This window comes from Triturus cristatus, chromosome 10 (assembly GCF_964204655.1).
Source record: "Triturus cristatus chromosome 10, aTriCri1.1, whole genome shotgun sequence".
NCBI lineage: Eukaryota > Metazoa > Chordata > Amphibia > Caudata > Salamandridae > Triturus > Triturus cristatus.
In genome coordinates this window covers 540,906,117-540,931,568 of record NC_140593.1, presented here as the reverse complement: position 1 = coordinate 540,931,568, position 25,452 = coordinate 540,906,117, and the positions used below count along the sequence as shown (strand labels likewise).

General features: G+C 44.6%; 1 protein-coding gene across 1 annotated transcript in view; it reads right to left on the bottom strand.

The window, feature by feature from the left end:
* Positions 1–25,452, bottom strand: part of XYLB (xylulokinase) — a 738,622-nt gene that overhangs the window by 482,857 nt on the left and 230,313 nt on the right. The window contains exons 11-12 of the mRNA XM_085632025.1: positions 12,591–12,631; positions 6,889–7,004 (exon numbers count right to left, since the gene is read on the bottom strand). Coding sequence (XP_085488151.1) covers positions 6,889–7,004; positions 12,591–12,631 — 157 coding nt within the window. The remainder of the gene's footprint in view (positions 1–6,888; positions 7,005–12,590; positions 12,632–25,452) is intronic.

Here is a 25,452-nt window from a genome sequence, read left to right as displayed (position 1 = left end):
ATGGCACCAGTTACATTACATGAGGACACATTCATTTTTGTTAGGCACAGGGAGATTAAGAGATTTGCCCAGAATCACAGGATGTTCAGCGACATTGCCGGGACTCAAACCCAGTTCTCAGATTCGAGTTTGACCGCCTTAGCCGTTAGGCCAACTCCTCTCCCCAATTAATTAATTAATGGTCTGAAAACGTCTCACTACTGGAATATCAATGCATGATGAAAGAGACAATATAGGGGCACGGAGATCTGTGTGGAAGTGACGCTAAAGGGATAGTGTTGCATGGTGCAGATCACTAAAAAGCTACACCATAAGAGCACCGTTTATTTCTCTCAACTGGCACATAAGTGAAAGCTAAAGATGAGTGTAGAGCAGAGGTCTTCATTCTGTGGGGCGTGACCCCCAGAGGGGCAATGGAGTCCTGGGAAGGGGGTCGTGCATTCCCCGGCCTCATTTGTGCATGGATTCCAAAATATTGTTTTCTTTTTGGAAAAAGACAGCCCTCCTGTAACGGCTAATTTTGCTTGTTAAAATGCTTCAGCTAAGTCTCCTGTGCGTGAAAAGCTTTTGTGCCAGGGTGCCGGGTCGCCTGAAAGAAATTCAAATGTGCCCTATTAATTAATCTGTAAGTGCAAAGATTGCTTGACCTCATAGCACTAAAAATACACAAGTCACCATTTTCCACTGCACCAACCAAGATTTAATTGTGTTGCTCCCTGGTTACACACAGACCTTTGCAGGGCATTAACTAATAGAGGTTTCATAAGGTAAACATGGGGCAGCGTCAAAAACGTACGCCTCCCCAGCGGAGGCGTCACGAGGAGAAATGTTTTCATTTCTCCTTATTTTTTCCTCTTTCCATGTGTGCTACATACTGCAGCTCACATAGAAAGAGGAAAACGCCCCTTTGAATTGTTTTAATGATGGAAGGTGCCCATTCCTGCACAAAAACAATGCTGCCTAATTTGTGTGTCAATGCAAGAGGAAAGGACAGGAATGCACTGCATTTCATAAATACGGTGCATTCCTGCCCTTTCACAGTGGCGTAGGGCAGCGCAGCAAGAAGACTTGCGGCGCTGCCCTACTCCAATTCTTAGTAAATGAGGCCCTTTGTTTTTAGCTACACCTCTGAACTCGCCCCCACCCTCACAGACCATTGGTTGGCTAAACACTGTTTAATATTATTTCCCCACCGTAAATATGATTTGCTGTGGGAATTGGGGGCATTTATCGTTGTCGATGATGAGTACCAGGTTCTAGAAATTTTTGTCAGGAGAGGGTCCTTACGCCTAAAAATTTTTGACAAGGGGGGTCTCAGCATCGAAAAAAAGTTTGAAGACCGCTGGTGTAGACTGTAGAGTAACATTGTGGGAGCCATGTGAATGACTGATGTAGGTCAGAATAGGAGTGGCGTAGCAAGGGGAGGCGGTCTGCCACAGGCGGCACAAGTTTTAGGTGCGGCGGCCTGCCCCACCCCTCTTTCCTGAGGCCGCGTGGGTGGCAAACACAGGATTTATTTGGCAGCCCCATCCCTCCCCCAACCCCCTCCTACGGCCGCTGCGGGCGGCAAAGGCTGGGACCGCCACAAAAGGCCTAGCTACACCACTGCAGAATAGCTATGTATTATGTTAGAGTGATTGCTCAGCGAACTGAGCAGTTGCTGGTGAGCTCTTTGTTTCATCTACATGTAGCAAATGCATAGCCTGGTGAGGTTGACTGAGCCCGTCATCCTTCCTGGGTCGATCAAATTTGTGCAGATTTCAACAGGGAAAATAATATTTGCACAACCAAATGTTCTAGGTAAAGACATATACATCATATATTATGTTTTTTATAATTTCTATTTTCAAACCCTTTTGATGCCTCAGTAATAGGAATGCTAAGAATAATGCAGGTCAGTATAGAAGCGCGTTTTGAGAGCCTTGGTACAGTGACAGCCGCGTTAGAAAGCAAACTGGCACGTTAAGCCAAGCACTTTTTATTGATGTGTGAGACCTGCAGGTCACAACTTAAACTATAAACAGGCCAGGACTTGGAAAACGAACTGAGTCCATTCATTTGTGTAAAATTAACACCTGACTTTTACAGCACTTAGAAATCACAGAACTGTGCTAAATAATGACACATTTTTAACTGATTTAAATTGTCACGTGATAACCGTTGGTTCAGTCTTACCGTTGTGTGTTGTAGCATGCACAATGTTAACATTGGTCTTTTTGAATGTGAACTATAAAACTTATTTTTAACCCTTGTTACACTACGTTTCACAATTGCATAGTAGGCAGCGTAATGGAGTCCAGGTTTTAGTAATTTGGTGGCTAACATTTTGATACACGAATGCAACCAAGAATTTTGTTTTTATTTTCAGAAAATATGCCTCCCGCCTGCTAAGGCACTCATAGGCCAGGGCTCCAATCCTTTTTTCTCGCAGCCCATTGCAGCTGGGTATGCAGCTTTCCTTGCTAGGTGACCGCTCAGCCCTCCACAGGGCTTGGTCGCCCCACTCACTGCTGCCGCTCCTGCCTGCCTTTGCCGCCTCCTGCCTGCAGATTCCTTCGCTCGCTGCCCGCTGCTCCTGGGAATTTCCCGCTGCTCCTGGGAATTTCCCGCTGCCCGCTGCTTCTTGGAATTTCCCGCCGCTGCCTCCCTGCGGCCCCGCCCCCCTGTGATTCCATTCGCCGCCCCGCTCCCGCCACCCAGCTGCTCCTCCCTCCCGGCTCCTTACTTATGACGCCCCCAGAGCGACCGCGCAGCGGGAGCGCCGATTGAGCGCCGAAGGTGCACCAAAGGTAAGCCCGTCTGTGCCCGTCTGCACCTGGACCGCGCCCAGCACCAGACCCCCTGGTCCTCACCCTTGCCAGCACACCCTGCACATCTACGACGCCAAAACCCTCCACGCACTCAACGCCGGCCGAAACACCGCCTGCCACCGAGCCACCCCGAGACGCACCCACGGACCCTTCACCTGCCTGACCTGCCGCTTCACCGGCCTCCGACCCAACACCGCACCTGCTAAACCGAGCCCCAGCAACAAACACCTGATGTGCATCCTGCTCAACACCCGCTCCGTTCACAGGCATGCCGTCGAACTCTGGAACCTCCTCGACTCGACAGCACCAGACATCGCCTTCCTGACGGAAACCTGGATGAACGCCTCCTCAGCGCCCGACGTCGCCATCGCCGTCCCAGAAGGCTACAAAATCACCAGGAAGGACCGCGTCAACCAGACAGGAGGAGGCATCGCCATCATCCACAAGAACACCATCCGCATCACGACCAACTCCGATGACACCTTCACCTCCGCCGAACACCTCCACTTTCAGATACACACCGACCCCAAGACCACGCTCAGAGGCACCCTCGTCTACAGACCACCGGGACCACGCACACAGTTCAGCGAAGACATCACAGACTTCGTCAGCCCGCACGCCATCAATTCCACCGACTTCATCCTCCTGGGGGACCTCAACTTCCACCTGGAGGACAACAAGGACCGCAACACCACTGCTTTGCTGGACAACCTGGCCAATCTCGGACTCAAGCAACTGGTAACCACCCCCACCTACTACGCCGGCCACACGCTTGACCCAGTCTTCTCATCCAGCAAATACGTCACCTTCAGCCACTCCACCAATCTCCAGTGGACTGACCACAGCTGCGTCCACTTCAGCTTCAGTAAAACGACGATCCACCACCACCCTCAACAAGCCCCCCGCAGGAGCTGGAACAAGATCACCGGTGACCAGCTCACCACCTTCCTCAGCCAGAACCCCCCCACCAGCTCAACGGACCCCAACGAAGCCGCCAACAACCTCACACAGTGGATCACCAACTGCGCAGACGCCCTCGCACCACTAAAGAAGAACCCCCCCAGCAGACGCGGCAGCAAGAAAGCCTCCTGGTTCACCGACGAGCTCATCACCTCCAAGAAGAACTGCCGCTCCCTGGAGAACACCTGGCACACCAACCAGACCACAGACAACATGACGGCCCTCAAACACGCCACCCGCAAACACCACCAACTGATCCGCGCCACAAAGAAGACAGCCTTCAAGGAACGACTGGACAACAACACCCACAACAGCAAGGAACTCTTCAGCATCGTCAAAGAGCTCTCCAACCCCGACGCCGGAAACAATGACATCACTCCCTCGCAAGACCTCTGCGACTCCCTCGCAGCCTTCTTCCACGACAAGATCGCCAACATTCACAACAGCTTCGGCCCACCAACCACGAACCCCACCACCGAACCGATGCCCCCCACCGCCACCCTCCGCACCTGGACCCCAGTCAGCACCGAAGACACAACACGCACAATGAACACCATCCACTCCGGATCCCCTACGGACCCCTGCCCACACCACATCTTCAACACGGCCGACCACATCATCGCACCCCACCTCCGCGACATCATCAACGCCTCCTTCAACACCGCCACCTTCCCGGAGTGCTGGAAACACGCCGAGATCAGTGCCCTGCTGAAGAAACCAACTGCAGACCCCTCCGACCTCAAGAACTACCGCCCCATCTCGCTCCTCCCGTTTCCTGCCAAAGTAATCGAGAAGACTGTCAACAGACAGCTATCTGCCTTCCTCGAGACCAACGGATCCCTCGACCACTCGCAATCCGGCTTCCGAGCCAACCACAGCACGGGACCGCCCTCATCGCAGCCACAGACGACATCAGATCCCTAATGGACAACGGGGAAACTGCGGCCCTCATCCTCCTGGACCTCTCCGCAGCGTTCGACACTGTCTGCCACCGCACCCTGGTACAGCGCCTGAACAACACCGGCATCCAGGAGAAGGCCCTGGAGTGGATCACCTCATTCCTCGCCGGAAGAACCCAGAGAGTCCGCCTCCCCCCGTTCCGGTCAGCGGCCACCGAAGTCATCTGCGGCGTTCCACAAGGGTCATCGCTCAGCCCAACCCTCTTCAACGTCTACATGAGCCCCCTCGCAACCATCGCACGTCAACACAACCTCAAGATCATCACCTACGCCGACGACACCCAGCTGATCCTCTCCCTCACCAGCGACCCGGACGCCGCCAGAGCCAGCCTACACGAAGGGATGAAAGACGTCGCCGAATGGATGAAGAACAGCCGCCTGAAACTAAACTCAGACAAGACGGAGGTACTCATCCTGGGATCATCACCCTCCACCTGGGACGACTCCTGGTGGCCCCCCGCCCTGGGAGCCACCCCCAAGCCAACGGACCACGCACGCAACCTAGGCTTCATCCTGGACTCCTCCCTCTCGATGACCAGACAAGTCAACGCCGTCTCGTCTTCATGCTTCAACACCCTGCGCATGCTTCGAAAGATCTTCCGGTGGATCCCCACCGAGACCAGGAAGATGGTCACCCAGGCCCTCGTCACCAGTCGGCTGGACTACGGGAACGCCCTCTACGCCGGCACCGCCGCCAAACTCCAGAAGAAACTCCAACGGATCCAGAACGCCTCAGCACGACTCATCCTGGACATCCCCCGACACAGCCACATCTCCGGACACCTGAGGGACCTGCACTGGCTCCCCGTCAACAAAAGAATCACGTTCCGACTCCTCACCCATGCACACAAGGCCCTCCATGACCTGGGCCCCAAGTTCCTCAACAGCCGCCTGACCTTCCACAAGCCCACCCACCAGCTCCGCTCCGCCAGCCTCGCTCTCGCCACCGTCCCCCGCATCCGCAGAGCCACCGTCGGAGGAAGATCCTTCTCCTACCTGGCAGCCAAGACATGGAACTCCCTCCCCATCCACCTCCGGACAACGCAAGACCATCTCGCCTTCAGGAAGCAACTCAAGACCTGGGTGTTCGAGCAATAGCGTTCCCTCCCCCCCCAGCGCCTTGAGACCCTCCGGGTGAGCAGTGCGCTATACAAATGCCTATGATTGATTGATTGATTGAAATCTCCAAATCTTGTAACGCCCACCCAATCTCACTGACTCAGCTCAACCCTCAGACTAACTCTTTTTTTTTACTTTTGATTTATTTTTCTATGGCGAAATCTCCATTTATCCAAATGTATTATGTTAATATTTACTTGTCAACAAGAGAAACTGGAACGTAAAAATATATAGCTACTAGCTAGGTGTGACTTTGGAAGTATAAACAATACAGAAAATACCAGATATGATGGTCGGCAGAGATATTAAAATATCGCGACAACACACACACACACACAAATCAAAAACACGCACACAGGCACGCACACACAAGCCCCCCCCCCCACACCCACACATACCCTTTCTCACTTTTAACAGTGGCCAGTGTCATATTGCAAGAATAAACCATTACATTAGGTACGACCTTGGGTGGTGTGACTATTTTGTATTTTTTGTTTTACCTACTGGCATGGGCAGGTGATTTTTGATTCGGAAGATAGCAGTATATGGATTGGCATAAATTGTGGGTAGATCATTTGACAGTAGGAGTTATGATGGTCGGTAGATTATAGCAATACCAAGAAAAAATAAAATTACACATATATATATAATATATATATATATATTGAATTTTTTACATAAATTAAATATACACAGTGGTGAGTCCATTAGTCTATGAACAAAAAGGCAGTGTCGTTGCTGTATTCTAATAACAGTACTATAGAATGTTTACGTCTCTTGCCGTCAGCTTTTCCTGCGCGAGATCCCTAAGTGCTGTGGCAGTCGGAGACTTGGAGCAGGCGGCAGACGCCGCAGAATGAACGTTCCTCGCGACTCCCTTGGTTCGACCACGCCCTCCAGCCCCCCCGCCCCACGTCCATTACACTCATGGCTTTGCAGATGAAGATGTATGGCTAAGTGCTGACTCTTCACAGTACTGCAGCTTACACATACCAAGAATGAATTACCTGCACTTAACTACTCATAGTTCATGACATTACCAGAGGAGCGCCATGTAGGATTTCGACAGCACAGGATTGCAAAATATTTGGCCTTCTAGAGCAGGAGTTGGTTCGTTAATCCAGAGAAATAGCGTGTCACTCGTGCCCAGGCTGACCTGCCAAGAGAATGAAATATGCGTTATGCTCTCTCTGCATGTACCCTGTGCCAGGTGTGCCCGGGTCATAGGCAAAGCATGTGGGGGTCTGTGCGCGGACATGTGTTCACACAATAGCAACTTCAGTATACGTATACATAGGAACACAGTGCAGAGTAAACAAACTACAACTTTCATTAGAACAATGCTTAATTTGTGCTGGTGGTTTCAGACAGGGGCGTAGCTAGCTCAGTAGAATTGAGGGGGGGAGGGAGCTTCTGGCTCTCGAAAAATGACGCTGTTGTATAATGTTATAAATACATTGTACAACAAACATGTCACATGAGAGAGGAGTTGGGGGAAGTGGGAGAGAGATGGATGCGGGTTGCCAGGAGTACTGAGTGAAAGAAAACACAATGGGGCCTATGCATCAACAATGCCATTTGCGATTCCTTATTAGCGAAAAATAAGGAATCGCTAATAAGGAATAGCAAAAGGCTATGCATGTAGGAATCACTATTCAAATAGCGATTCCTTAATATTCCTTATTACCGAATCGGTAATACCGAATCGGTAATAAGGAATACCTACCCATTCATTCCTATGGGCTTGGAGGCCCATAGGAATGAATGTAAAGCCAGTCTGTATTAGCGATTCGGTATTACCGAATCGCTAATAGCGGGAGCACTTTCAAGGGTGCCAGGGTGTCAAAAGGACACCCTGTTGCACCCCTGAAAATGATATGTGCACATATGTTGCACACACACATGCTCTAAGGGCATGTGTGTGCGCAACATGAAACTTTGAAAAATGCACAAAAGTGCATTTTTCAAAGTTTTTGCAAATTACCATGCAGTTCATCTTCATGGTAATTTGCTCCCCCTATTAGCGAAATCGCTAATTTTTTAACTTTGATGCATTGCATTTAAGGAATCTCACTTTGGGATTCCTTAAATGCAATCGCTATTTAAGGAATCGGTATTTAAGGAATCCCTATTTAAAGAATCGCTATTTAAGGATTCCTTAAATAGCGATTTCTGCTTTTGGGTTGATGCATTGGGATTGGGTATTTTTTCCTTAATACCGGGAGCTATTACCGAATCGGTATTTTACCGACTGGATTTTGGGTTGATGCATAAGGGTGAATGTTTTGTAAAATAACCAACATTTTTGAGGACTTTCAAAACAGAGAGAGAGCTAGAGAGCTTTTGTCAATGTGTATGTAAATATTTCTGGTGAAATCCGACAGGCAACATACTATATTGAACTGTGAGTACCTGTAACCAACTATTTATCAAAAAATACATTTATAAGGTGGGTGTAATACCCCAGACCCCCCCACCCCCCACAGCTACGCCCCCTGTTCTCGTTTCTGGAATACAAGACTTATTTTTCAGCATCAGACTTTGATCCAGAAGAAGAGAAAAAGGCAAAACAGATAGAAGGAGGTAGAACAAGATGGGACAACAAAGAAAGCAGGGATAGAAAAAGAACCTGCACGAGTGACCTAAAGAGACAGGAAGTGTAGAGTCACTGGCGTAACGAAAATTGAGGGGCCTCCCTGCACGGTACGAAGAGGGGCCCCCTCCAGGCTCAATCAGGAGCTCTCTGGCCAGAGTGCAGTGCCGAGGGGGCCCCCTGGAGCTTGGGCCCCCCCCCGCACCACGGGGGGGCTGCGGGGGCCTGTGTTATATCCCTGTGTAGAGTGGTGGAAGACAGAGACATTGGGTGGAATTAAGACTTGACATTGTTGGTGTTCTGCATTAATGGCATTCGGCACTGCTGAGGGCAGGCTCCGAAAAAAATAGGCTTGTTGTGTGCAAATGAATCACTTCTTAGAGCAAAGGGCAGCTCACAGGCTAATAATACATGGCCAGAGGTACTAAACATTGGTCGCAGTGTGCAACCAGTATTTTGCGACCAGGGAGGTATTTTGCAAATTTGCAAACCAACCTAAGTACCAATAGGTTAGTTCGCAAAATACCAAATTGTAGTGGGTTGTAATTTGACCTACCATATTAATATGGTAGGTCACAAATTGCAGCCCACTACGATTTGCTGCCATCACAGGGATTGTCGTCTGCTGGGGACAGCAGACCACTATGTCTGTGATTGCTTTTAATGAAGCAAAGGTTTTAATTTTTAAAATGCAGCCTGTTTGACCTAAAGGAAACAGGACAGAGCTTAACCCCTTCAGCGCGGCGCGGATTACTGCGCCATGCTGAAGGTTCGTTGCGCGGGCGGGGCCGTGACGGAGCGGTTCCGTCATACGCACAGCGCGACCGATGCGCATGACGGAACCGCTCCGTCATGCGCATCGAAAGGGTTAAAAAGAACATACTTTGTGTTTGTTTGTTTAGGAGGAGGCACTGGACCCAAACATTTTTTTACACTCACAAAAGGGAGGAAAAGAGTGCCCCCCTTCCCATTTGCGGTGAGGTGTCAGTGAACTATACATTTTTATGGAATGGATTTCGGTCACAAAACATTGATGCATGGCTTACGAATTTGGTATTTGAAAGGGTCGCCTACAACACACCCCTTCTAAATACCGAATCAGTAGTCATTTCTAAACATATTTATTGAAAACACTTTTCAAATCGCTAAATGCATTTAGTGGATAGTAAAAAGGTGTTTTGAGCGCACAAACCATCTGATACACCGATTCGGAGGGGTTATTAGTGATAAAACCCTTTATGTATTTGGCTTACAAATCCTAAGTAACCACAGGTCAGTGCAGGCCACCAAGTGCTAGTTATGAATTTCATTTCAAGTCATCGACGAGCTGTCACACTATCAAGATTCCAGGGAATGTGCTGGTAACTATTTATATAGCACACAAGACACACTGACATGTCTCTAGGTGCTTGAATAATAGTTGTTTACTGCTGCTCCACTCGATGGCACTCATTTTATTAATATCATGAGAATAAAGGATGAGGTATACCCAGCTGACATTCAGTTATGGTAAATAGATGTCTGGGGGGCACTCAAACCAATGACATACCTTACTTACTCATACCACCCTCTCTGACGGGTATCTGGTTAAAAGAAAGATGCAATAATGCCCTGCCATCTAACTTTCTGGAGCAGATACACCATAGGTTTTCCAAAACACTGTGGCCCTCCTTACAACATGCTGGTGACCAAGAGTAATACTTTAAATGTAGGTGTCCTGGCAGTGCTTCTCACAGGTGGGCAAATCGTGTGATGGTATGCCAGGCGGTGTGCTCCCCCCTTTGCTTTTGCATAAATTGTTCCAGGTAAAACCTTTGAGAATTGTTACTTGCACAGTAACATCCATCACAAGTTTTGTGTCTCAGAACGGGAAAACATGCATTAGTTATCCCCCATTCTGAGGTTTCCACACCAAGTAAATACCACACTCTGTGGTATCAATATTTACAAGATGTAGTATGAACTCAAAAACTTAGGCACTCTTAATGACGACCTAAAATAGAAGTGACAAAAAAAACCTCTGTCACCTTGAGGATAAACACAAAGGGCCCGATTCACAGAACTAACTTACGACAAAATCCTAAACTTACTACTTATGGTATTCACAGAATGCACTTACGACTGTCCTAAGTTTACGCACCCAGAGTGTAAGCTCCGAACCCGGAGTGTAAGCTCCGCACCCGCAGTGTAAGCTCCACACCCGGAGCGGAATTTCCACCATTGACTATAACTGATGCATTGTGGGTATTCTGGCCTGGAAGTGGAGATTCTGGGCCGATGGTTGAAATTCCGCTCCGCGTGTGGAGCTTACACTCTGGGTGCGGAAATTTCGGCCCGAGTGCGGACGTAAACGTAGGACAGTCGTAAGTGCATTCTGTGAATACCATGAGTAGTAAGTTTAGGATTTTGTCATAAGTTAGTTCTGTGAATCAGGCCCACAGATATTTGCGTTTGCCTTGATGGCAACACTACACTTTGAGACAAAATCAAAAATGAAACCTCATGATTTCCAAAGCTAACAGGGATCACATTGATGCATACGTCGACAGTATGCTCTTTGGAGTGTGGGAGGAATGTGTTGTGCACAGTTTCAGAGTATAAACTGCTCATCGGATGTGTGCTGATTTGGTATTGGATCCAAACATGTCTATGTAGTCAGCAACAGAAATCAAAAGAGGACTGACTCCAAACAGAAGGAATATGCACGGCTGTAATATGTCCAACACGTGACAAGGCACACGGAGGATCACTCTTTCATAAGGAGTGTGATTATTTACCCTGCCTATCCTTTCCTCAGAAGTGAGGTATTGGTGACGAACACTGCTTGCTCAACACAACAATGTGAGTTACTTGATTACATCACCTGTGATGGGTCACTCCTGAGCATGGAAAGAGTGGAGGCACTTCTGATAATATGTAAGTGATAAAGATGCTGATACTGAGGTCTGTAAGACTAGGGAGTCGGACCGCCTATTTCTACTGAGATGCTAGGACAAGAACATTATCTCCTGAGTGCAGTCTTCAAGATGAAGAGGCCACTTCATCACACAGATGAGCCCAATACAACACGAAACATGCTGGTGATTGGTGAACATCCTCAAGAGATGTCAGTCTTGTCTTCAATGCCATACATTATTCAGAATGTTTGTTTGGATTTAGTGAAACTAAATGTGGATTTCCCCTAGGAATATCCTACAGTTTCTGCGTGTGATGCATTTCTGGGGTGAACCTTCTTTATATATGTCATCGGTGGAGGGGTGATTGGCGGGATGTAGGTGATCGTAAAGTATTTTCTACTGCGCCTCAAAGTATATGTTGCACATTTTATGAATTATGTAACAGTTAAACGTTTAAGTTAAAGTATGTAAAAACTACTTTTAAGCTGCTCTTGGTACACAGAGGGGTGAGAAAATCAATGGTTTTGATAAACTACTGTTGAATGGTTTAGCTAACTAATATTCAGATAAGGAAGTGATTGGTTAAATTTGTAAGAACAATTCGTAAGGTAGTTTTAAGCTTTCGTTGAATGAATGTCTGTAATAATTTTACTTTTATCACCCAAATGCCACTGGTTCAAATCCTAGGAATCTATCCCTTGTGAATGAGCTGCAGGCAGCACTCTAAACTCCCCAGTTCCCAATACAGAATAAGGCAATAGTTGCACTAGGTCAGCATGCAGGCTTTGTTTGGTGTTTTTTGTTGTTGTTATGCATTTCTTGTACAGTGTTGCATTTAACAATTTCTTTGACCTCTTGGTGCTGTTGGAGTCTCACTCTGTTGACTGCAATCATCAGCTGGTGGGTTTTCCCCAGAGATGGGCTTCTCAGGGATGGAAGATCAGGATTTGTGATCTTCCAACTAAGTGATGTTATTATCATCTGCAGGCTGTGCATTATTCCTACGGCGGGTGCCCCATGGTTGTGGGTCTACTTTTGCATTTTTCCATGTAACTCGTGTTAGGTGATCAGCGGATACTGTGCTTTAGTGTCAGTGTCAGAATGATTGCATGAATTGGGAGCCCTGAGGGAAAGCTAACTGCCAGACTTAAGCAGTATTTACCAACTAGGCACTTAAATACTTTCCACGGCTAGGAAGGAGCAACATTTGGACAGATGAAAATGGGGAATATCATAGGATACTTGAACTTACTGCAATGTCTCCTTCTTCCAGCCTCATTCCAGCTAGTGATGCTGCAAAATCAAACAGGGGTGGTTAGGAGTAAGCAGGCACACCACAAAGACAATCTATAGTGGACCCTTACACTTAAAACTGTCAACATGGCAGCCCATAGCTAATGATTACTCTTCACAAACAGGATGAGGAACATGCAGGAATGTATCAGTTTACAAAGAAGAACAGTGTTCCCTACTTAAACTACTAAAATGATACATGAATGACAACTTTCAGAGTTGCACTTCGTTGCTTTGACCCATTGAAAGATTTGTTTTTTCTCAGCACATGAGAAAGATACACACACTGCAGGGACATCAAACAGATTAATTACAACTAGATCTGAACATTTCCAAGCCTACTGAATTGCTCATAGTAGAAAGGGATACTTTAGCAGTCAATAAATATATTTGCCACTTTGGTAAGGTAATGCATTCGTATCATTCGACCTCAATATCTCCTAGAGGGCCATTGTAAGCAGGTGAACAGATATTTTGAAACCTAATGTACACATTCTTATAGCTCATCAATGTTGAATTTGTGTAATGTTAGGTAACTTCACAGGGACCTTATCAGATCTATCTTTGAAGAAGACAATTGTAATTTATGAAAAGCAATTAAGAACCGACTCACCTCAAAATAAGATCCTGGGCAGTGTTTGTCTTCTGATAATATTGTTAGCATACAGAAGACATTCTGAATTGAAATGTTCTAACTATAAATGATCCGACTTTCTCGAATCACATCTATACTACATTTTATTGATACATTAAGGACGATATGCTTTAAAATACACAAAAGAAACCTTCTGTAAAAAAAGAGTCGGAGGCAGGGGCAGCTGCTCCTAACAAGCAGAGGGGCATCGCCCTACCTGCTGCAAAAGAAGCAAGCAAACACAAAAAGCGGCAAGATAAAGCCATTTTATTTTGCCAACAGCTTGCACTGTGTACAGCGCAAGTGTGAGGGCAGGGCTGAATCCTGTGACTGCAGGATTACTGCTGCCCCATTCAGTGCGCATGTCGGGTTGGCTGGCTGTCTTGCTACGGCTACGGCCAGCCTGACATGCGCACCGTAGACTCAGCAAATCCCAGGGCAGTGGCTGTGAAACAGCCGGGGGATTGGTGGAACAGGCCCCTAGCTTCAAAATGAGAACTGGGTTAGCCTGCTTCCACCAATCCTGGAACCGCTCTCATGCTGAAAACATAAGAGCAGCTCCAGGATTGGTTGGATTCGCGTTCCACTGAGGAGGAAGGAAGTCCTTCCATTGCTGCTCGTGGACATCAGGGGAAAAGTGCCGCACTGAGGGAGCCACATACATGGTGATTTTGGTGCAATTGCCCCCCACCATTTTTTAGTCCTGAGGGGGAATTCCTTTCCTGTATGCATCATCATCATAAAACTGTATACGGGAGTATGTAAACATCCATAAAAGCACATACAATATTACATCAATTATAATTCATCAATATTACATCAGAAAAAAAATATCAAAAATGTAAGAAACATAAGAGTATGTGTTAAAATACTTTTACCAACATACAGGGCAATTTCAGCATTGGGTATGGTCTTTAGAAGTTTAAGAGCAGACCTGCATTGACAAAAACTGCTAAAATACTTTTTTAAGAATGGAATTAAAAACAGCCTCATGTACTTTACATAAAATGTGCAGAAAAAAGTTAAATGGAGCCTTGATTGATCAGATACATTATCACAGGGACATAATACAGCCTCTAAATTATGAGCAAAGCCCTGGGGAAAGCACAAAAGATATTTCATTGTGTCTGACCAGAAACAGAATAACAAAGATTGTTCCCATCTACTCTGTGCATACCAGATGTAATCGGTTGAACAGTCAAGTTCGCACAGACCTATATATGCAGACACTTTAGACTTTGCCAGCAGATCCCGCAAACGCTGAGATTAATCATGGTTGTAAAGTGTATGTGCTACTATCTTTTTGTCTATGTCAATGCAAGATGATGGTTCTGTAAAAGCAGTTTCCATTCAAATTTCTCAATATTCAGCGTTCACATAGGCCAACCACAGAATAAGTCCGCCCTTTACCAGCGAATGATAATCCATTATAATATCCTTTGTTAGCCCAGCCTCAGCATTCTTCTAAATTGCAGGCCACAGCAGAATGGGACGGGCCTTAATACGATCACAATGCAAGGTAATAATAACCAGTAAATCGTTATGGACCGGATCATGTATCAGTAACACCTCATGAAGTCATGAATGACATTAAGCAAAGATCTGATAGAAGGTACTAACAATCAACAAAAATAATACATCCAGCCTCGATAAAATGGCTTGCTACAGTGGATTTCACTTGTTTAGTTCTAATGTTGCCCTTGTGCCTGCGGAAAATCTTACATTGGTCAGACAGAAAGGAAAATAAAAACAGGACTAAATGAGCACAAGAGCAACATTAGAACTAAACAAGTGAAATCCACTGTAGCAGGCCATTTTATCGAGGCTTGACATAACATCAGTCAATTAAAATGTTGTGTCTTGGAAACCAATGAAAAGCGGGAAGGAAGAGATAACCATATCTTTTTATTGTAACGAGAGAACTATTGGATCAGCCACCTAAACTCATCGAAACCCAATGGGATGAATGAAAGGATGGAGTTTCAATGTTATCTTTTTGTTAGCTTTTATGTCAAATGTATTATTTTTATTGATTGTTAGTACCTTATATCAGATCTTTGCTTAATGTAATTCATGACTTCATGAGGTTTTACTGATACATGAACCAGTCAGTAACGATTTACTGGTTAATACTATAAACATCTACATACTAACCTACCTATATTACAACTTTATTAACACAGTTGTATTAACACAACTTCGCCTGACAGACTCTAGCATCATGTCTGTTGGTCCTTTTTCAGTTTTCACGAGCCACTGCGTACGTGCAGTCCATTGTTTATTACCACCCCCAGTAATCACATAGCTCATTGATGCTCAGTAATCCACAAGCGTCATCAACGCGGAGAATGCCGAACACGAATATTTAACCTTAAAGTTTACTGGTAAGCGAGCGATACATTACGCACATGTTCTTTATAGCACACTAAATAATTTTAACATGTCACCTCGGCTAGCCTTTTCTAATAACACTTTGGGCTATTAAGCATTTGCACATCGCTACAGAGTGAACTGTGAATTATATAGCACACAAAATAATATTAATATGCTACCTCGGCGAACCTTGCCTAATAACAATTTCGGCTATTAATCACTTGCACATCGCTACCGAGTGAACGGTGCATATACCACGCATTTACAACTGCTTGATACCGTTTAAATAGCGGTACAGATATTTATCTGTTGAAGATCATACAACCACAACAAGCATGCGTCACAAATCGACGTAATGGCTCTCGTTCGGCGTTTGGAATAACAGCTTACTTATTTAAACAGCACCTGGTTAACTCCTTTTTAGGCACCTTAGCATCACAAACGGTTTCATTAAACCATTTATCCCTCCACTCTATATATTTTTCAGTGGACTTTCTTCTGTATCAACTAATATAAACTTAAATTTAAGTTCGTAGATTATCCCCAGACGAAGGCCGGTTGGCCGAAATCCATTGGGATTAACCAAAAATGCAAATCAACAGTCATGCCTTCTGGGAAATACAGTCCAAAAAGTTGGATTATGAATACATAGTGTTGTGAAGAAACAATACAATTGAACAGTGAAAACAACTTTGCGTATATTGTACTTTCTTGAACATTCAGAGTAATTGCTGTAATCCGACTGGATCATCCCTGACCTGTCCCTGGGGGACATCCCCCTCGTGTATGGAGATGCTACAAAATTAGGCTTGTAAAAGTACCCTAAAAGCAGGGCAACAATCCGATCTTCTGTAAGGCTTTCATATTCTTGTCCACTTAGAATTCTTCCACCACAGACAGGATACCTAAAATTTAAAACAAGACAGTCCCCTGCTATGTTTTTTTCGGATTTACCAAGCCACCCCACTCTACAACATTGTAATCTCATTCTTAAAATCCGATGCATTAAAATGTTTACATTTATGAATCCAATGAGCCACTTTATTTCAAAGCTGTGCTCAAGACTCTTGCTGACTAGCCAACAGAGGTGGCACCCCAGCCAAGATTAGGACATAAGGGCAGGCCACAGGCGGAAGATTCAATATGTCATGACGTTGTGGGGAAACAGTATTCCCAGTGACCAGAGAGATTGAGCAGGGAGATATCAGGTCAAGCTGGGTTGGAGTTAATTGGGTTCTAGTCTTCTTGGAAATAATTTCATCAATTGCTGTTAGTAAATGTGTACTCCTGGGGTTTGTGTCAGTGAGGGAATACATTGTACATTTTTCACAGATTGTATGTTACCTCCGGATGAGCTGCTACCAGGTGGATCAGGTCTTATATGGTCAGGACCATTAATCAAGAGCCCCTCAATTCGGTCAAGCCATTCTGTCAGTGGTCGAATTTTCTCCTCAAAGAGAGCACTCAGTTTGTCACATACAGCTTCCAATGAGGGAAAATAAATGTAGAAAGGCATCACATGTCTGGCTGGCAGAATACTGGGTTGTCGGCTGCAATGAGGACTGAGTCCACATAAGCAGTTTGCCTTTATTATTTTGAGTAGAAGAAGATTGTTTCTGCTTGGTAGTCATTGTCTTCCCAGGTAGTCTCTTGCGCTTCACAGCTAAACTTAGAGTGGGCTGTGTAGTAGAGCTGTCAAGCGGCTCTGTTCCTTCATCATCGGAATTCACATGAGTAACCACACTGGCACCAACACCAATGCCCTTAGTCAGCGAGCCGACCCTTCCATCCAAGGGTTGTGAAACACTTATCTCACAATGGATTTGTAGGGCGGTTAACATACCAGACGCAGGGATAACCTGCGTTTCCTTATTTCTATTTCATTTGTTATGATTCCACCGCCTTTTCCAGCATTCTGTCAATAGTACTGGAGGGGCATGTAAGAGCAGCCCCTATTAACTTTTTTTTCACCATGGTCGCAGATACAGGAAGAAAAAGATCTCCCCTTAGGTGTAGTCCGATGCAGCGCTGGCTCTCAACTACTTCACACACAAAAACCAAGAGTATTGGCCCAGCTTCTTTCAGACGCAGACAGGCGCAGTGGGAACCCCAAGCCAAATTACTAGTGCCTCCGGGCCCTAACCAGCATCGTCAGAGGCTCCTGCCATGATGGTTGGTGAAGTTTGTGGACTGCCCCCTGGCTCCCCCGTTTAATGCACGTCACACATTTCAGCCTTGCTGTACAAGGTTCAGATACTAAATGGGGCACCCTAAAAGTCCCAAAACTGGAAAGCTGAAAACTAGTGCAGCACCAATCATGTACCAGTTTATAACCAATGAAAAAAGAGCAACCTTCCTTCTTCCATCATCTACGCTATGATGAAGAGGGAGGCTGGAACAGTGTCTCTGGTAGCCCCCCAGCAGCAGACTCAATAGCAATCCCTCCAGCTGCCCTCTGCTCTCACATGAAGTCGATTATGTAAATCATAGTCCACCCGCTCCGGGCTGTAGAGAAGAGCATCTCATGTAGTATAGTGTCTCGCTGTGTTGCCCTCTGGGACCAAGGTTTCTGCTTCAGGCCCCTGTTTCCCAACTGGTCTATATTAGCAGGCCCGTCCTCAGTGGCACAGGGCGGGCCAGGCACAGCTCTCCAATGCAGGTCGCCGCTGCTCCCACAGGCACAGAGGATCAATTTTACACTGCAGAGCCGGCACAGCCGGGTATTCAGGGGCAGCCTTGCAGCATAGGGTATGTAGCGCCAAAGCCTCCCCACCTCCGGGTAAAGGGCTCACACAGTGGGATCACACGTAGGCCATGGTGCAGGTCAAGGGAGGCCACGCTGTCTTTCATTATTTCATCATTTTAGCCATGGTGGAGCTCCAAATTTAAGGTTATTCATGCTAATCTTCGATTTAAAAATATCTCCAGATCTCCGACAGACACAATCTTCACGGCCTCAAATCCAAACCTATAAGCACCTCAATCTTGAGGCTTTTCACTGTACATCTCCCTTCTCCTCATTGCTCGGTGTTAACAAGCAGGCCACTATTACAGAGCCCACTGGTGCATTTACTGTAGTTGTCGGATGCAGTCGTCCAAGTTGAACACTCCAGAAGGCCGATCCTGTTTACTGCTGACATTGCTGGAGCGGGTAGTACAAAATTTTGTATACCCCCCAATTCTGCATGTTTATATTAATCCGAATAATCAATTAATTGTAATATTATTAATTTGTTTGAAGTGATAACTCACCAATTATATTAACAAAAGAATTACACGTGGAAATTGCACCTTGCATGGCTATATTAATTGTAAACTAACTTGAGTAAGCATATTAATAGTAGAAAACTAGAATATTGCATGTTATATGTCGTTTTGGTGATGTATTTGTGATTTGTGCTTTATTCAATGAGTATAAACCGCTCTGAGTGTTGCTTCTGCTAGATAAATACACACACATATGGGTATTAGCAAGGGGATAACATTGTATTAGCCATTTCTATGTTTTAATTAAGTTTTTGTGTTTCTTTTGCTTAAGTTGACCATTTCGGCCTAAACAAGATGGCTGAACGAGACATTAGACGTGACTGCCCTGACAACACGAGGTTCTGGGTGAAGTGCGCAGGTGTCACCGCCAGCAGCAGTGGCCTGGACCTGACCCCGAGAGAACATGTACCCTTCAAGGACGCTCCGGGAACCTATCCAAGACCAAAGACAAAGCTCAATTTAAAAGCCGGAACAAGCAAGTTTGATGACGTCATCATTTAACACCCTGAGAACTGTACCCCTCGACCCCAAGTGGACCAATCAGGACTTTCTAAACCCCGATCTTGATACTTTTTGGCATTCTTTTCATTATAAAAGTAGGTAGGGAATTGAACAAATGGCTAACGCTCTTCTTTGACGAACTCGATTTCCTGACGTTATGCTGACGTAGAGGACGGTGACACTGCTGGACAGCTGTTATCCTGGATCTTTGAGAGACTGAAATGCGGCCTAACTTTGCTGAATAAAATTGTTCTTGACTGACTGACTTAGAGGACGACTTTAGCCAGAATAGGTAAATATGATGCTCTGAAATGTTGATGATGATTTCTAACGTTTCTTGCAATATTTTTAGATAAAGAATATTTGATTAATTGACAAATGTGTTGTGTCAATTATTTTAAGAAGAGGACTTAATGGGATTTGAAGACTGAAAAATGACTGTGAAACTAAACCTGTAAACAACTAAATGATCCATCCCCTTATGAGAGGGATATCCTAGGTCTGAGGTCAATTTGTTTAGAGTAAGGTAAAAGTATTCCTCTCATGTCAGCGTTTGGAAGCGTATTTCCCTCAGAGAACAGATCAACGGAGTGTAAGTATATTGGTGTTATGGGCCCCACCAATGAATGTATTTGAGTGAATTTGATGCTGAGGTAGTTGGTCTGTGCCGAAAGGGGAATTTGACGTTCTGCGCTGCAACAGTTTTCTGGTAGCAAGACGATGGTTTTTATTGTTTTGGTTTGGTGAATATTGCTTGCAAATAGCTTATTGATTATTGGTTATTGATATTAGTTTATGTACTAACACTCTATGGTAAGTCGTGTTGAGTTTTATGTTGTTTGCACGGCTTCTGGGATGTAGGAAGTCGGAAGTTTGTAACGGTTCCGTAGTAGAGCAGAGGTAAGCGCTGTTCTCGGGAAAGACGGAATTGTTGTTATCAGGTACACAGGAGAAAAAGTGTGACGATTGAAGTTGCATGACGCATTGTCTGGGTTCGATTCGGTGACATCGCCGTGTGTTGCCATTAGATACATTTTCTGTGTGGAAGAAGTGTGTATGATAGTGAAGGTTACCTGTGAAATTCTGGTCTTAGGTACCAGGGATCCAACTGGCATTCCGATAACGCTTATCACTGGAAAGGTAATAGGTACTCTCTGAGCTTGTTAGAAGGACAAAGGAGAGGTAAGCGCTGCTTTGTTAACGTAATTCATAATTCTGTAGCAGGACAGACTGTTCGCTGTTCTCGGGAAAAGACAGGATTCTGTGTGAATGTACTACATTTTTCTTCTGTGAAAGTGCGTGAACAAAATAGCATTCCAGTTAATTGTGAAATTCTGGTTTTATTTCTCAGGAGCATTGGGTCTCCAACTATGTGTCTTAATTCTGGAGAAACGGTTAGCTAATGCTTGTTAGAAGGGTGAAGTAGAAGGATGTGCTACTTTATCAACGGAAGTAACGATTCCATAGTAGGGCAGAGGTAAGCGCTGTTCTCGGGAAAGACGGAATTCTCGTGAGAAAGGTCTATTGCTATTCTTTGGTTAGCGAAGCGGACAATGGAGACGTTTTTATGTTGTTACTAACAGAATTGTAGAAATTGAAACAAAAACTTACTGAGCAGATTTGTAAAGGAGGGGTAGACAGGAGCAGGAGCTGACGCAGCGGCTGCTGACGTCAGAACGACCGCGCTGGGATTGGACAGTCGGTCAGAAACGTAAAACGCTCCGGATTGGTGCGCTAGTGTGCGCCGCGCTAGGAGTGGAGAAATACAGGGTGACGTAGACGCTCCAGATTGGTGCGTTAGTGTGAGTCGCGCTGCAATTGGATAGAATAGCGGTACAGTCATAAGGAGAAACTAGTAAGACACAAAAGAAAGGAAAATGTATTACGATCCACCAGAAAAGGAGAAAAAGTCTTGGTTTGGTAGAATTAAGAAGTGGTTTAAGAAGGCCAAACCGATCATAACTAGGGAAGGACAGTTACTTCCTCCACTGAAAACCCCTGCATCCTTTATGGTTGCGAAATATGGATATCACACCTGCATTTGGTTAGACAATTGGGTTAAATACACTGAAAGGGACGGAGTATTGGCTTTTCCAGAGCATGGTTCATTTAATTTGGCTGTTTTGAGAAATTTGAGAGAGAAAATGATTAATTTAGAACCGAGACCTAGACCGACTCAATTTGAGGCTTTGACGGAGTTGGAAGACGAAATGCATGACCGAGAAAGACAGAGAAATGGTAGAGGATATAGGTATCTGTTTGGTAGATCATACGGACATGAGATGCATGATGATCGAATGAGAAGGTGGCGAAATGCGAGTATGACTGAGGGTTTTTTTCCCGTAAGAACTGCAGGAGAGAATGAAGGACGAAAGTGTGTAGAAAAGAGGCATAATGTGGAATCGAGAGGGTATGGAGTGAATGAGTCAGAGAATGATATTCTTGGTGATATGTTCTATAAGAATCCACCACCATACCGACCAGAACCAGAAATATTAACTCCAAGTGCCCCAATGAAAGAAACAGTACGAATCATAAAATCGGAACCAGAGTTCCAAGATTTAGGAAGAAACAATTCCATTAGAGAGGTAGAGAGGAAGTCAGGAGGAAAATTGGATGGAGAAAATTCAGCAGAATTAGCAAAAACAACCCTAGAATTAACAGAAAAAATAAGAGAATTGACTAAGAATTTAGAAGCAGTAACTGTACCAGTAACGACAGTTCCAGTAATGCCTATTTTTGACAAACAGAAAGACAGCGAACATTGTTTGACAGTCCCTTATAAAAGTAATAAATCGGTTGAACAACCAAGAATGAGTCAGAGTGAGAATCCATGGAGACAGACTATGAGTATGATTGAACCACATTTTTCAAATAACCCTTTTGTAGGTCAAAACTGTGTAGAAAAGCGCATGACAATGATAGAGACAATGTCAGAAACTCAAAAAGATTTTGGACAAGGAAATGTAGAGAAGCCAGTAGGACTGTGTACAGAGGAGTTGAGTGAATGGTTGAGAAGCTTGCAAAAGAAAGACAAGGAATCCCAGTCAATAGATGTGGCAAAATTACGAATGGTACTGGAAGAATTAATAGTAGGAACTATCCCGACAGAGAAATTAAAAACGTACCAAGATGAGGAGTTGTTATTTCTGTGCAAAAGCGTAACATGGAGAGCGAAAAGTCTTCATGAAAGATTAGAAGAAGTGGCAAATGAGATGGGTATTGATATTGAAAAGGTAAAAGCCTTACAGAAACCCTATCGAGTAGATTTCACCGAAAAAGACATTGAAAACATGAATACCACAGGACGAATAGGTCAGATTAAGGATATAATTATTTTGTTAAGAAAATGGGGAGATGTGGACAAATGGAAGAGCAGATGGTATCGTAAGCGAGACGAAGTTTCAGACAAAACGTTTTCAGCCTATCCTATGAGAGAAAAAGAGAAGGTTGTGACAGAATACCCTATGAGAGAGATTCCCGGGAGGAGGAACTGTGCATGTCCCATGGACTAGAGAGGATATTTTGTCATTTACGAATGACTTCGCTCGACTGCGTGAAAAACCCGTCGAGTGGTATAGACAGGTGGACAGATTTGTGAAGCTATCCAAAGTATTGTGGATTGATTTGAATAGCTTGTTTGACATAGTCGTACCAGCAGATCTATGGACAGAATGTAAAATAGTAATAGATTGGCCGACACAGGAATACCCAAGGGATCCTAAGACAGGAGCTCCAGACCCTGAGGTAATGAAGAAATATGAACAGGTTATGGCATTCTTGAAGAACAAGGTACCCCCTAAAGAGACAGATTGGGTGAAAATTGACAGAACACATCAGGAAAGCAAAGAATCAGTACATGCCTATTATGAGAGGTTAATTTTAGCCTTTAAACAATTCAGTGGAGATGAAAATTTGAGTGACAAGGATTTGAGTCATTTCGTATACAGATTTGTATATGGTCTTCGTCCAGAAATTAGTGAAATGATAAAACAGCATACGGTAGATTGGCAAAATAAGAAAATAGACAAAGTATTGAGACATGCTAACTATTTCAGTGATGAAATTGAAGCAAAACAGCGAAAACTAAAAGAGAAGGCAATGTGGGCACAGGTAAAAGTAGCAGAGAGACAGGAAGCACAATTAGTGGAACAAGCTGGGTCAAAACAAAGATTTAATCCTGGGAAAAATAAAGGGAATATTGAGGAAGCTAAACAGAAATTTCCGTGTCATAATTGCGGTACGATAGGCATTGGAAATCCGAGTGTAAGAATCCACCAAGTACTAATGATGAAAATTCATCCTTGAATCCACAGGTGCAGAATGAGGTGAGTGGTCAACAGCAACGACAACAGCACGGTGTAACACAACAGAATCAGGTGCCAAAACCACCTTTTCCACAGAACAAAAATTGCCAGAAGTATAGTAAGGAAAATGGATTCTACAACGAAGAACAGGTAAATAAGCCGCAACGCGCTAGCGCTGCTTCGCAGTATTGGCTGCAACGTGATGAAAGCGATTCAGAAGAGGGTTATTGACAGTGCCGAAGGGAGGAAGAGGAGTGCGTACTTGGCGCAACTCTAGAAGTAGACCAGACAGGCCCATTTGTAGATGGAAAAGTTAATAATGAAAATATTACTTTCCTTGTTGATACTGGAGCTACTCGATCAACTGTTAGATCAGCCGATGTCAAGAATCTTCCTCTCTTGGATGAAACAATCCAAGTAGTTTGGGTCTCCAACAGACAGATTAAAACTTACCTTACAGAACCAGTGAAAGCTAGTATAGGGACATTTTCTGAAATGCACAGATTCGTAGTGTGCGATACCAGTCCTGTGAATTTGTTAGGTAGAGATTTATTGTGCAAGATGAATTGCACTATATTTTGTACTCCAGATGGAATAGCCTTTGAAACACCAGATGATGATGTGCTGTACAAAATGACAATGGCAAACAGAGAGAAAGAGGTTACAGGAACCTATGCTGTATTCAACCCTGACGAACTACCAAAAGAATTGAAACAATCAGTAAAAGCAGAAGTTTGGGACTTCACAGGAGAAGATGTAGGATTGATGAGGAATGTAGATCCAGTAAAGATAACTGTAAAAGAAGGAGTATGTTATCCAAATGTCCCACAATATAAATTGACCCCTGAAATAATCGAAGGAGTTACTCCTGTGGTTGAGAAAATGATAAAACAAGGAATTTTAAGAGAAATAATGAGTAGCCCGTGTAATTCACCAATAATGGGACTGAAAAAGCCTAGTGGGAAATTCAGAATAGTGCAAGATCTGAGAAAGAGAAACAAAATTGTTGTACCATGCTGTCCCATTGTACCGAGTCCATCTGTGATTTTATATCAGATCCTTCATGATGCAGAATGGTACATAGTGATTGATTTGTGCCATGCTTTCTTTTCCATCCCATTACACCATGACAGCCAGCAAATTTTTGCATTTCGTTTCGGCGAGCGTATTTTGGCGTGGTGGTGAATTCCACAGGGGTATACGGAAAGCCCCTCAATATTTAAGCAGCTATTGAAAAAGTCTTTGGAGAGTCTAGAAATTCTTGAAAATTCAGTACTAGTCCAGTATATCGATGACCTACTTGTGGCATCGAAAACTCGTGAAGCTTGTGAGGTAGACACAGTAGCTTTGCACAATCATTTGGCAGATAGAGGACTAAAAGTGACACCATCGAAATTACAATTCTGTAAGAAAGAAGTCCAATATTTGGGACACAGCATTGAGAAAGGACACAGGAAAATAACCATAGATAGAATCAGGATCATAAAAAGAATGAGTCCACCAATGACCCAAAGAGAAGTGAGAATGTTTCTGGGAATGGTTGGATATTGTCGTCAGTGGATAGGAAATTTTTCATTGATTGCAAAACCTTTGGTACGATTGACAAGAAGTGATGTGAGAGATCCAATTGATTTGAACAAAGAGGAGTTGGCAGCATTCAAGAAGTTGAGAGTAGGATTGTGTGAAGCGCCAGCATTAGGTATGCCTGACTATGATAAGGAGTTCGAGTTGTATTGCAG